This window comes from Vanrija albida (assembly GCF_041260175.1).
Source record: "Vanrija albida strain AlHP1 chromosome Unknown contig_7, whole genome shotgun sequence".
NCBI classification, from domain to species: domain Eukaryota; kingdom Fungi; phylum Basidiomycota; class Tremellomycetes; order Trichosporonales; family Trichosporonaceae; genus Vanrija; species Vanrija albida.
Window position 1 is genome coordinate 832,889 of NW_027191426.1, and position 12,308 is coordinate 845,196.

Below are 12,308 nucleotides of genomic sequence, written 5' to 3' on the forward strand. Positions count from 1 at the left end.
CACGCGACAATAACCCCACGATTGCCCCTTGTTCTTCTCCAAGGTCAGTACAAGTCCAAGACGCCGCAGCGCAGCCTCCAGCTGGCGTAAAACGCCTTGGCGCAGTCTCCCAGCCCAGCTGGGCTTTTTGATTATTCGACCGACGCGAGACTTGAGAATAATAGGCGCTGACGTGCATGTGCCCGCCCTCCCGACCTTGGCATTTCTCCCAATCACACACGCCGTCACATCCCGCTTGCACTTGCCGCCTCTGCCGCCCCCTGCCGCCGCCGCCTCGCCGCCGCCGCCGCCATCATTTCTCCTTCATCATCATCATCTGGTCACTGCCGCCTGGCCCAAATCTGTTGTTTGACCCACCACGCCTCGGTCACTGCCCATCCGGCCCATCCGGCCCATCCCACTATTTGCCACCTTGTGCAACGCATACATATACCGATCTCGACAACAGGCCGCGTGTGTATAGAGCCGAGTGACTGTTTGCTCGCCTTGCCTTCCCTCTCCCGCCCCGTTTGTATTTACCCCGCGTTTTCGAGGGACCGTGCGCCGGCGGCTGTTGAAAATCGACGACACTAGACTGGCTCGCGCTCTCTCGCTCGCTCGCTCGTCTCGACCACGACTTGTTATTCGGCCATTGTCGGTGGACCAAGCCGACAACGACAAACTACCACTCGCGCACAACCCTCCCCCGCAACTCACTCGACCTATCTCTCATCTCGCCGCCAACTCCCTCAATCCCATCATCGTCTGCCGGCCCCATCTCACCACGCCGCCGCCGCTCCCGCAGTGAGCATCCCCCATCGCGCCGCAGTCTCCTCCCAACCCACACCAACCGCCGGTCCTGATCGACTCGGCCCACTCCTTTGCGGCTGATCCAATCGCAACAACCACCTCTGTCACACCGATGGCTGGGGACGACACCGTCCAAGCCCACCCCTTGAGGCCAGCGGCCGACGCGGGCTCGCGCTCGCGTTCGCCGCCTGCCATTTCAGCCGCCTCAACATCCGCGGCACCCACCTCCAAGCCTAGCTTGCCGCCGCTGCAACCGCGGACCCGCACCCCCAAGCCACTTGAAGCGCCGCCGTCCAAGTCGCAGCCGCCACCAGAGCCTAGACAGCCGGCTCCTCTGGCCGCTCCTTCGGCCCGCCCAGCCGGCCTCCTTCGCACGTCGTTCAACACGTCCAGCTCGTACTCGACTCCCCCCATGTACCGCGGCGCGTCGTCCAACCTCGAGCGTGAGGTTCGCGAGGCGCCACGGCCAAGTCCGTCCAAGCCAGAACTGGACAAGGAGGAGCTCACGACCAAGGGACGCAAGAGGAAACGTCTTGCCAAAGCCTGCAGCGCATGCCATGTGAGTTGACCGTCTCGGTTCATGCCGCAGAACACTTGTTGACATTTCTCCCCAAGAAAAACAAGCGCCGATGCGACGGCTTTGCACCGTGCAGCAACTGCGAGTTCTCTGCTCGTCCCTGTGTCTATCTCAATGCCCAGGGAGAAGAGATCCCGCCGCCTCGGACGCGTGATTCTTCTGCCGCACCAATGAACAAGCGCGGCTCAAACGACGACGGAAAACCATCCTACATTCCCGCCGGCCCAGATCGACGCCCGAGCGGCGGCAACTCGAGTGGCGCCCCTGGCGGTCCCGGCGGCGAAGACTGGGGTCGCCGTGACTACCGCGATGGCGACCGCTCGGGCAATGACCCACGCGACTGGCGCAACGGCGAGCGTCCCGGTTCCTTTGGCCCGCTTGACGTGGTCGACCGTGACATTACGCTCCAGGCCGAGCTGATCGAGGGTGAGTTTGGCCCAACTCTAAAACATGCATGGCACTGACAATGTTACAAAGGATTCCTCAAGAGGACGCACCCTTACGCTTCCATGCTCCACGTGCCGACGTTCCTTCACCGGCATTACCTCAACCGCGTGTCGCCTATCCTCCTCGACGCCATCTACACAATGGCCTCTCGCCTAATCGAGACAGAGTCGTTTGTGTCTGCCTTTCCAGCATCCGTCCCCGTCCACCTGCGGGGCCAGACTTTTGCCGATCGATGCCGCGCCAACATTGATCGGATCGTTGAAATGCGTCAGCATTGGTCCGAGGAGGACCATCGGCTCGACTCGGGTACCTGGGACGAGACTGAGTTTGTGCAGTCGTGCGTCCTCATGTCGTGTTACTTCAACTCGACCCGGCAGCCTCGGTTGGGCCTCTACTATCTCGACGTTGCCCTGTCTGTGCTCCGTCCGAGTAACGCCGGTCTATTGCCTCCACCCTCGGCTCGCCTAAACTTGTCGACGCCCGAGTTCCATACCCTGGCAGAGGTCCGCAACCGCACCTTCTGGGTGGCCATGATCGGAGATGTGTGTTCGTCTGCGGGCGGCCGCCCGCGCCGGATGATGGACCACGAGCTCGCCAACGTGCCGCTTCCGGGCTACGAGATTTACTGGTACCGCTACGGTGGAATGGCCTCGGGTGGCCGCGAGCCTGGACGCCGCGACTCTGTCACTCCCGGTACGGGCAACTGGCATGCCGAGGAAGGTGCCGTCGGCGAACTCGGCCACATTATTCGCATCATGTTGATCTACTCCAACATTATGGCCATTGCCAACAACAGCGGCGGCGGATCGACAGAGGCCCGCCACATGTCGCCGAGCCACTACGAGCAGGCTCTCAAGTCGTGGGCAATCGAGCTCCCTCGCCAGTTCCGCTTTGACGAGATCAACCTCTCTGCTGCCATGGTCAAGATTCCAAACGTGCTGCCAGAAGTTGCGTTCAGCGGCTGGGCCTTTGCCTACATGCACGTTGTGGCAGAGTGCGGCATGTTCTACCTCCAGTCCAAGCACTCTGGAGCTCCGTTTGCCGTCCAGCGCCAGGGCCAGGCGGTTGACAACCTGACCGTCATCATCGACTCTCTGGGCGAGCGTGGCCGTGAGGGACCATTGAGTAAGTCGATCGCAGAGCTGTCCTCGACCGGTACTAACCCTAAATCGTAGTGTTCTTTGCGGTCGTTATCATCACTTGTTGGACCGACCACATCAGGCAGACTGCCCCGTCGGGAAATTATCAGGCCCTCGATGAGCGCCTCGGCTTGTGGTGGGGTGAGACATACCATGAGTGGGGCTGGGAGCGCCGAGAGACGCTCGAGCGCGGCGTGTTCCCGTTCCTTGATGCTGCTACCCCTGGGCGCGAGCAGCCTCGTGACCTTCGCCCCTTCCCCGGCGCGCCCACGGTTAGCAGTAACACTCGTCCACAATTCGAGCCGGCACCGTCATCGCTCGGTTTGTATCAGACTTCGCCGCGTGCGAATGGTGGGGGCGAGTCGACCGTGTCTCCTGCGTCACACGCAGTGGTGACTCCTTCCGAGTCGACCTACAGTGGCGGCAGCAGCTCGCGGTACCCCGTCCTTCCTCCTCTGCGGCCCCGTGCGTCGTCTGGTTCGTTTGGTCGTCGCTCGCCTTCGCCTGGTCGTATCCAACGCAAGGCTGGCTCGCTGAGCGGACCAACGGTGGACCGCGAGCGTGGCGAGCGCAGCTCGGACCTGCACCTGCCCCCTCTCGGCTACCGCAAGGGTCCGAGCACCAACGGACCTCTGGTCGACCGCGAATACGAGCGCGAGCGGGAGCGGGAGCGCGAACGCGAACGCGAGCACGGCGAGCATGGTCCGGCCGACAAGGATGTCCGCAGCCGCGAGAGCACCAACGAGCCTCGTCCCCTGCACCCGCCCCCAAAACGCGAGCGGCCATGGCCCACCAACGGCTCTGGGGGCCCTCTTCTCGGCATTGACGCGCTGGTGTCGGCTGCCGAAGAGCACCGCCGCGAGAGCCTGGCCGAGACGAGCGCGTCGGCGTGAGCTGCGCCGGCGCCACGCCACGCCGCCAGGCCACATGGACTCTGTAGTTTCCTAATACCAGCCGCGGGAGGAACCGCGGCTCTGTAGCACCACGTATCTTGTTGGGTTGAATCTATAGCTTGGTAGGCAAGTAATGGTTCTTGGAGCAAGCACATGCACGTTGCTGTAATGACGGAGGGGATTGCGACGCGCGAGTGGTGCGACGACGAGGTGCCACACGAGGGCTGCGAAGTCGTTGACGTTGGGAGCGCGCACGACGTCCGCGGCCGAGGAACGGGGCGGTGGTGCAGGTTTGGGTACAGGCTGCAGGCTGCAGATTTGTGCTGCGACTGGCATGCGGACACGGACCTCGGTGCATGAACAGGGGGAGAGATACAGGGGGGTGGGTGCGAGGCGCCAGACGGACTCGCGCATGGTACAACTATGGGGGGGCTACTGGGGGACAACTTGACGCCGCCACCGACTACTTTGTCGCGGCCTTTCCGACGGCCCAGATGCCCTTGGCAGTGTACTTGACCGCGCCGCCCGCGACCTTTGCCGCGCCGGTGCCGATGCCGCCGAGGACCTGGGGGGGTGTCAGCCCGCCACTCTCTCTCTCTCGCAGGCGGCGCGGCTCGCTACGCTCGCCGGGCCTCGCCCCAACCCACCTTGTCCCGGTTCTGCGCGTTAAACGTATTGCTATACGTCTCGGACACGCTCTCGCTCGCCCACTGTGCGTTCTCGTTTGCCCACTCGCCCCAGCTCTGCTGGCGCTTTGCCTCGGCCTCGCGCTCGGCGCGCGTCGGCTCGACGCGCTCAAACATCGGCGCGCCCGCCGCGCGCTGCGACGGCGGGATGTAGCGGGATTTCGCTGCCGGCCCGGGGATGCTCGAGGACGACGAGGGGGCGTACGATTCGGGCTCGGCGACGGGGGTCGGCGGCGCGGACGACTTCTTCCCGCCCCACCACTTGCGCCCCGTGCTCTGGTCGGCCGCGTGCCCGTGCCCGTGCTTGAGGTCCTTGAGCGAGCTGTACGTCGTCGGGTTGCCGCTCATTGTTGCGTGGTCGAGTGCGCCAAGGCGGAGGTGAGAAGGAGAGTGGAGACGTCGTCGACCGAGTTCGCCGCTCACTAAGGCAAGTAGCGGGGTCAAATCGCGGCGCCCCGCGTTCCGCACGTGGCTGACCCCATCAGCAAGGCCGCCGGGCCGGCGAGCGAGACGGTGGTGTCGTCGCTCGTCGCTCCCACAACTCTGCGACTCGGACACGCACACACCCACGCCGCAGCGACGCCGGCCCACAGCTGTACCGACAATGAGCACGCACGACCCGCAGCACGGCGTGGGCGACGACGTGGGACGAGCCGCGGCGCCGGTGGCGAGCCAAGACGCGGCCGGCGCGCCCGACGTGCCCGTGCCAGTAGACGACCGGGCCGACGCGAGCGACGAGCAGGACGAGCAGGACGCGCACGCCGTCGAGGACTCGCTGGGCGGCGTGCTGGGCCGCGGCGTGCTGGGCGGCGGCAGCACCGACGCCGAGGGCGAGGGCGCGCCGGCGGCTGTGGAGAGCGCCAAGCCTGCGCTGGCCGAGGCTGAGCCCGAGGCGACTGCGGCGGCGGCGCCCGACGACGAGGGCGACGCTGGCGCGCGCGCCGGCGCCGACGCCAGCACCACCGCCCCCGACCCCGACCCATCAGACAAGAGCGCCGACGCCAGCGCCGACGCCCACGCCCCCGCCCCCGCCCCCACCGACACCCCCGACACCCCCGACGACCGCCAGTGCCGCATCTGCCTCGGCGGCCCAGAGGACGAGGACGACCTCGGCCGCCTCATCAGCCCGTGCTTGTGCACCGGGAGCATGCGGGTGGGTTGGGCGCGCGGCCGCAGCTGACACCCCAGCACGTCCACGTCAAGTGCATCAACCAGTGGCGCGGTACGGGGCCGAACGCAAAGAACTTTCTCCGTGCGTGCGCCGCAGTCCCCTCCCCTAACTCCCTCCAGAATGCCCACAATGCGGACACCAGTACCGCATCCAGCGCACGCTCATCTTCGGCCTGGCCACGTCCAAGAAGATCCTCGCGCTCGTCACCCTCGTGCTGTTTACAGCCCTCACCCTCGCCGCCGGCCAGATCCTCCTGCGCCTGCTCCTCGCGTCGCTCGCCGAGGCCAAGGCCGAGAAGAAGGCGGCGGCCGAGGCCGCGGCGCGCGGCGAGCCCGCACCCGAGCGCGAGTGGGACAGCGACGCCGGCGGCACGGCCATCTACGTGTTTGGCGCGGGGCTCATGTACGACGTCATCATGGAGGCCGTCCTGACGTTCCTCGACATCCTGTGGAAGCACAAGACGTGGGACCACGACGGCTGGCTCGCAAACCTGGTGCTCTGGTTCCTCCTCCGCTTCACGCTCGGCATCGCGGCCCTCGGCTCGCTCAGCTTCCTGTCCCTGCTCATCTCGCTGTCGCTCTTTGCCCCGCTGCAGCTCGTGCACACGTTCCGCGGCACGGGCATCTTTGACGGCCTGCGCAACCGGCTCCGCGGGCGCGGCTACCTGCTCGTGGTCGCCATGGTCGCCATCGGCGTGTTCAACAGCATCGTGCAGGTGTACGACGTGGTGCAGGCGGTTTCTATGAGCGGGCTTCAGTGGGTCGTCGTGGGCGTTACGTGAGCTAACTATCGCGCAGGTACGTCGAGACGCAGATCCTCGAGGTGAATGCCGACACGCCGGCCGAGCGCACCGCGCCCCCGACGTGGCGCCAGCGCTGGTGGCAGGAGCGCAGGTGGCGCACCATGCGGGGGTGGTACGAGATGGTGGTGCGCGCGTGGGTGTGGGCAAAGGAGAAGGTGCGCGTGTGGCGCGCGGCGACGCAGGCGCGCATGCGGGTGGGGCTGGAGCAGGCCGGGGGTGTGGCGGCGGCGGGGTGAGGGGGGCGGTCGAGAGGGCATCGATGGCATTGGTAGAGATTGTGCTTGTAGTGACGTGCCGAGAGCATTGGTATGATATGGGTGACGGTAGGCTGCAGCGGCGGCGGCGGCAGCGGCGGCAGCGGCGTGGGTGTGACAGCGCTACAGTTGCCAACTGGCGCGAGATCATCTGTGCTCCACAAAACCTGCTCGCCACAACAAGGCGAGCGTTCGCCCATCCACCCACCCCACTCGATACAAAACTGCATTCCTACAACGGTATGGGTGTCGTCGGCGAGGCTGCGGCGGGACCTCGTCTCGCCGCCGCTCGCCGCCGCACAACCGTACCCACCCGTCCACCCACGCCCGCTCCTACACCACCGTCGTCCCGCTCCCGCCGCCCGCCCCGTTCGCATGCCACACGCCCTGCTTGTCCCAGTGGCCGTGGCGCCCGCGGCGCGCGACGTCGTGGATCGTGCTGCCGGTAATCGAGCTGGGGTCAGCGGCCTCCAGCACAAAACGCACGCAAGCACGAGGTAGATGACAAAGGCCCAGCACAGGGCGCCGAAGAAGCGCCGGCGCGCGCGCGCGAGCGCAATCTCGCGCTCGGGGATGAAGAGGACGACGCCGGCCTCGACGTCGCGGTGCCGCCCGAGCCCGGCGTGTCGCGCGTCATGGCCGCGGTGCGGCGCATGGTGCGGGTGGTGCGCCCGCGGCGCGGGGTGCGTGAATGCCGCTGGGGAGGGCGCGGGCGCGGACGTCGTGTGCACCTGCGTCGACGGGCCCGCTGCCGGCGCGCCCGCAGCCGCCCCGTCCCCCTTGCCGCTCGAGATCCCCGTCACCGAGATACTCGTGTCCGTCTGCCCGTCTGCGCGTCAGCGGCTGCCCCAGGGCGCAACGTACATGGCGGCGGGTGGTCGCCGCCCTCTGTCGTGGCCGAGGCGGCGGCTTCGGCGTACGTCGCCGGCTTGGATGGCTCGTCGGGCATGGTGTGTGGGGAGTGGGAATGAGTTGGCCGCTGGGGTCGAGAGGTCAGGTGGGGTGGCCGGGGTGGCGGCGGCGGGCTGGCGCCATGTGGACTGGACGGCCGGCATGACGTTTGGTGCGCCGTTTACCGTTTGCCACTGAATGCTTCCGCAACTCGGAGCGAGCTGCCGCTGCCACCTCGAGTCCCACCACACGACGCGCGTCGCCACGACAACAACAAGATGCATACGCCGGGCTACCTCACGCCGCCAGCGCCTCCGTCTCGCCCTCGGCCTCGGCCTCGCGCTCGCGCCCCGGCCGGAGAAAGTACCTGACCCACACGATCACGCCGACGACCAGCGCGACGACCAGCACGAGGGCGCCGACGGTCCCGGCCGCGCTGGCGCACTCGAGCGCCGCGAGCGTGCCGGCGCTCGCGAGGCGGGCCGGGTCGCGGCGCTGGGACGGCTCGCACGCGCGCGCGCAGCAGCAGCAGCTGCAGGCGTCGGGCGCGGCGGGGGGCACGGCGGCGGGGCCTGCGTGGCGCTGCTTGCGGGGCCTGCGTGGCGCTGCTTGCGGGGCTCGTACGGGGGGCGGTACGGCGCGCTGTGCGGCGCGGCGGCCGCGTCTGGCGTGTCAGTGGGCTAAGTGCCCTGCGGCAGTACGCGTACTTACATGGAGGAGGCGGCGCACTCGGCGCACTCGGGCCCGCGGTCACTGGCGCAGGCAGGCCGCCGCCGTCGTCGTCGTGGTACGAGCCTGGGCACCGGCCGTGCTCGTGGCCGCCACGCTGGTGGTCCCCGTGGTCGCCTTCGCCGTGGCAGTACCCGTCGAGGCCGTGGCCGGCGCCGTGGTCATGCCCGGCAGCGCGGTACACGCCTCGTCTCGTCAGCCCCAACTCGCCACGCCGCCACTCACCCGCCCCTGGGCTCGCGTTCGGGCCGCCGTCGTGCGCCGCCGCGTCGGGCGCCGCGACGTGTGCTTGGTCTCCGCTGTGCATCCTGGACAGTGAAACGAATGCAAGCAGCACTCGGCGCCGGCTTGAGATGGACGTGGGCTCGCTCTGCGCTGGTGGTCCCGCTCAACAGGCACGCACAGCCCCGTCTGCAACTTGACACAACAGTCAACATCTCGGAGCCACCTGCCCGTCCTACAAAACAACCGCTATGCACGCCACACCAAACCAGGTCACCGCCGGCGCGGCCGACGCGCCGGACGTGCAAAGTGCTGGCTCTCGGGCGTCGGGCTGCACGGGTTGTCGCCCGAGTCGCCGGCACTGAACGCGGCGTACAAAAACAGCACGAACACGCCGGCGACGACAAAGATGACGGCAACGTCGTTGTCGGGGCTCATGCACCCCGCCAGGAGGAAGCACACGAACGTGACGCTCACGAAGACGCCGACAAAGTCGGGCCCGTCGCGCGCGCGCCTCTCGGCCTCGCACTCGCACTCGCACTCCTGGCCGGACACGGCGCCGTAGCGCGGCTCGTCGCCCTGCTTGTGCCTCTTTGGCGGCGGGGCAACGGCCGTGTCTGCCGCCAGCGCCGAACCCACGGGCACTCACACGGCGGCGGCGCGCTCGGGCCCGCCATGGCCTGCTGTACGGGGTAGTAGTAGACCCCCGGGTCGCGGCTGCCGTGGCCGTGGCCGTGGCAGTGGTGGCCGTGCCCATGGTCGTCTGTCATCAGCGCGGGACCAAGTCGCGCTCACCACCGGGGCAGAGGCAGCCGTCGTGTCCGTGGTGGTGCCCGTAGTCGTGTCCGTGGTGGTCGCAGTCGCCGCAGTGCATGTTGGGGGTGCAACGAGGTGCAGGCTAGCAGCGGAGCCGCTTTAATGCGGGCGGGTCGAGTGAAACCGGCTCGTGGCGGTTGGCAATCTTTGCCACCCTCAGGAGCGGAGCGACACTCCCGCCGCGGCACTCGGAGCGAGTGGCCACTGCCGAACAGCTGCATACACGGCGCCCGCCAGAGTACATCATACAATGCGGGCTAAGCAGACTCTTCGAGGATACGAAGAACAGGACAAAGAGTCACCGCCCAGTCGCCACCTGCCACCCGGCGATTCCCCGCCAGCGTCGAGGCACCCCCGCCCCAGCACGCAGCCGGCGTATTCCCCGGCGCGCTTCTGCCCCGCGCATGCACGATTCCGTGCGACGCGATGCCTGGCCTTGCAGTGCTGGCGGACACATCGCCCCGCGATAACCGCGGGTGGGCGATCCCCATGACGCAGGCACGGCTTGGCGTGCGTGTGCATCACGCCGCCACACCCGCAGGGTGTCCCTCGCCACGGGTCGGAGCGAGTCGACTGTGTGCCATACACGCGTGCATCTGCGAGCTGTACTCTGTACAACTAGGCCCAGTTGCCGCTCGTCCGGGGCCGGTTCAGCGGGGTGCGCACTCGCCGCCGTCATGGCTGTGGCCCCCGTCGCGCTCGTGCCGGTCGCCGTGGTGGTGGCCATCGCCGGCGTGGGCACCGTGCCCGGCGAACGGCGACTCGCGCGTCGCCCTATCCGGCGCGGGCGTGCGTAGTCGTCGTGTCCGAGCTCATTCAGTGTGCAGCAGTCAACAGGCGAAGGGTGCGACCTGTATCGCCGGTGCTAGGCGCGACTCGCGGCCACCCTCCCGCCCGAGTCCCCGGCCCGTCCCTCGGCAGCGGACGACTGACCGTCATCTCTAGCGGACCGCTGGGCCCGCCTCAAGTCGAAGCACGGCGAGCCACGCCTGCGCGGATCTCGGCTCGGAGAAGCCTGCCATACAACCTGCATCGGGCCTTTCAGTACAACTGCCGCCACTCCCCGCGCCTAGGCGTACTCCCCCCGCCGCGCAGCGCTCGCAACCGCCGCGCTCGCCCGCGCGCCCGTGAAGAGGACGCCGAGCGCCAGGAAGACGACGGCCGCGTCCGCGCCGCCTGCGAGCGCGAGGAAGGCGAGCGCGATACACCCGGCGAGCACGAGGGCGACCGCGGCGGCGACGGGCGCGCGCGCAGCTGGCTCGCTGGCGCTGGCTGCCGAGACCGCGCCGTAGGCCGGCACGCGGTGGGAGGGGTGCGCGCGCTGCTTCTTCTTGCTTTCTCGGTTGAGCGCGGGCGCGAGCGCGTTCGCGGCGTCGATCGCGCCGCCGTGCTCCGAGGCCCCGCTGCGGCTGGAGTGTTTGCCGCCATCGTGCTCGCTGTCGCCCCCGGGCCGGTGCTCGCCGTCATCGTGGTGGGTCGCGTCGCCTGTCGTCACTGCGCCTGGCGCGCCGTGGCCCTCCTCGTGTACGCCGATCGCGAGGTACAGCCCCAGCGCGTTCGGCGCGGCCTTCATGCGGGGTTGTGTGTCCACTGGTGGCGGGTGAGCCCCGCGTCCAACACACGCAGCTTACTGGCAGCGGCGCGCCCGGCGTGTTCGGGCATGAGGGAGGGGGTCTTGGGTGCGCTCGAAGTGGTGCTTGTTGCGACGGGTAGATTGTCGAGCTGACTGAGCTCGTCGCCCGGCTGCGTCGTCGTCGCCGCTCGTCGTGAGTGCGCCGCCGATCTCGTGGCACGATAGCGATATGGCTGGAGTACGACGGCAGCGCGCTTCGGGATGATCGCGCCTACTTGTACTCGCACAACACCCCTCGCTTGCTCAACGCCGCGCCCCCGCCCCCGCCGGCGCCGACGGCCCACGCACCTGGCCTGTGCGCCGGGGTCGACCACCGCCCGTGGCGCTGTCGCCACCCACGCCGCCGCCACCGGCTATTCTTCGCCGCCGCGAGCCTGGCAGATGTCAGCCAGCACATGAGACGACTGCGCTAACATGCCACAAAAGGCGTCACAACACGATCGGCTATGCCGCATCGTGTCGTCTCATGTACTGCACACTGTCAGTGACGACTGACAGCAGATCTGCCTCAGGTTGACCAAGCTGCCCGCCTGCGCCACAGAAACGTATTAAGGCTGCATACAGCGGCGGTATAGAATAAGCGGGGTAGGCCGGGGTCACCGGCCGCCCCGGGCTGCGGCCGCCTAGGGCTTGGTCGCGATAATGTAGATGGCGTGGATCTGGCGTCAGCGTCGTGGCTCGGGGCAGCTAGGCGCACCACACCGGGGATCCAGCCGAGGAACCAGAGCTGGGTGTGTGAGCAGACGCGTAGGTGCACCGGGGCCGCGACGTACGAGGATGTTGAGGAGGAGGTGGGGGGTGCAGCTGGTGTTGGAGCGTCGTCGGGGGCAGATTAGCGCGTCGGGCAAACGGGCAGCAGAAGCAGCGGAGCAGGTCGGCAAGTCGCGCGTCAGTGCCATTCGAGAAGCATCACGGTGCCAGCGCGCCCGCACTCACCCGACCTTGAGGTACCTGTGCCTCTGTCAGCAATGCCCCGGCACGCACCCACACACGCCCACTCACACCGGGATGGGGGGGATGAAGAGGGCGATGATGACGAGGAGGAAGTTGCGGAACGACGAGTCTGGTCGGTCAGTGGTGCGGCCTCGGGCGCCGACGCACCAGATCCAGCGGCCATGGTGACTTGTTTGCTAGGCAAGCAACGAGTGTGAGTGGGTGGGTGGGTGGCGAGCAAGCGGTAAGAGGGAGCAGTGAGTGGGAGTGGGCGGCTGGCCACCCACGCAGGTCGGGCCAGTATTTATGGGTTGGGCAGCAGTCGC

The 12,308-nt window shown here is 67.8% G+C and overlaps 8 protein-coding genes across 8 annotated transcripts; 2 read left to right on the forward strand and 6 right to left on the reverse strand.

Annotated features, from left to right (window-relative positions):
• Positions 1–901: 901 nt before the first annotated feature.
• Q8F55_008769 (uncharacterized protein) lies at positions 902–3,845 on the forward strand (the record flags this gene model as incomplete). The annotated part of the gene is made up of 4 exons (XM_069357151.1): positions 902–1,348; positions 1,405–1,792; positions 1,844–2,938; positions 2,989–3,845. 4 exons carry the CDS (start codon positions 902–904, stop codon positions 3,843–3,845), a joined length of 2,787 nt encoding a protein of 928 aa, XP_069205088.1.
• Positions 3,846–4,308: 463 nt separating this feature from the next.
• On the reverse strand, positions 4,309–4,879 carry Q8F55_008770 (uncharacterized protein; the record flags this gene model as incomplete). Its single annotated transcript, XM_069357152.1, has 2 exons — positions 4,309–4,410; positions 4,493–4,879. The coding sequence occupies 2 exons, from the start codon at positions 4,877–4,879 to the stop codon at positions 4,309–4,311; spliced, it is 489 nt and encodes a 162-aa protein (XP_069205089.1).
• Positions 4,880–5,135: 256 nt separating this feature from the next.
• On the forward strand, positions 5,136–6,740 carry Q8F55_008771 (uncharacterized protein; the record flags this gene model as incomplete). The annotated part of the gene is made up of 4 exons (XM_069357153.1): positions 5,136–5,684; positions 5,720–5,783; positions 5,822–6,458; positions 6,500–6,740. The coding sequence occupies 4 exons, from the start codon at positions 5,136–5,138 to the stop codon at positions 6,738–6,740; spliced, it is 1,491 nt and encodes a 496-aa protein (XP_069205090.1).
• A 351-nt stretch (positions 6,741–7,091) lies between these two features.
• Positions 7,092–7,707, reverse strand: Q8F55_008772 (uncharacterized protein; the record flags this gene model as incomplete). Its single annotated transcript, XM_069357154.1, has 3 exons — positions 7,092–7,212; positions 7,245–7,587; positions 7,623–7,707. The coding sequence occupies 3 exons, from the start codon at positions 7,705–7,707 to the stop codon at positions 7,092–7,094; spliced, it is 549 nt and encodes a 182-aa protein (XP_069205091.1).
• Positions 7,708–7,946: 239 nt separating this feature from the next.
• Q8F55_008773 (uncharacterized protein) lies at positions 7,947–8,685 on the reverse strand (the record flags this gene model as incomplete). Its single annotated transcript, XM_069357155.1, has 4 exons — positions 7,947–8,181; positions 8,274–8,313; positions 8,361–8,564; positions 8,604–8,685. 4 exons carry the CDS (start codon positions 8,683–8,685, stop codon positions 7,947–7,949), a joined length of 561 nt encoding a protein of 186 aa, XP_069205092.1.
• Positions 8,686–8,873: 188 nt separating this feature from the next.
• Q8F55_008774 (uncharacterized protein) lies at positions 8,874–9,357 on the reverse strand (the record flags this gene model as incomplete). Its single annotated transcript, XM_069357156.1, has 2 exons — positions 8,874–9,191; positions 9,250–9,357. The coding sequence occupies 2 exons, from the start codon at positions 9,355–9,357 to the stop codon at positions 8,874–8,876; spliced, it is 426 nt and encodes a 141-aa protein (XP_069205093.1).
• A 1,128-nt stretch (positions 9,358–10,485) lies between these two features.
• Positions 10,486–11,078, reverse strand: Q8F55_008775 (uncharacterized protein; the record flags this gene model as incomplete). The annotated part of the gene is made up of 2 exons (XM_069357157.1): positions 10,486–11,006; positions 11,048–11,078. The coding sequence occupies 2 exons, from the start codon at positions 11,076–11,078 to the stop codon at positions 10,486–10,488; spliced, it is 552 nt and encodes a 183-aa protein (XP_069205094.1).
• Positions 11,079–11,672: 594 nt separating this feature from the next.
• On the reverse strand, positions 11,673–12,166 carry Q8F55_008776 (uncharacterized protein; the record flags this gene model as incomplete). The annotated part of the gene is made up of 6 exons (XM_069357158.1): positions 11,673–11,708; positions 11,747–11,776; positions 11,823–11,853; positions 11,986–12,000; positions 12,052–12,112; positions 12,151–12,166. The coding sequence occupies 6 exons, from the start codon at positions 12,164–12,166 to the stop codon at positions 11,673–11,675; spliced, it is 189 nt and encodes a 62-aa protein (XP_069205095.1).
• Positions 12,167–12,308: the final 142 nt, after the last annotated feature.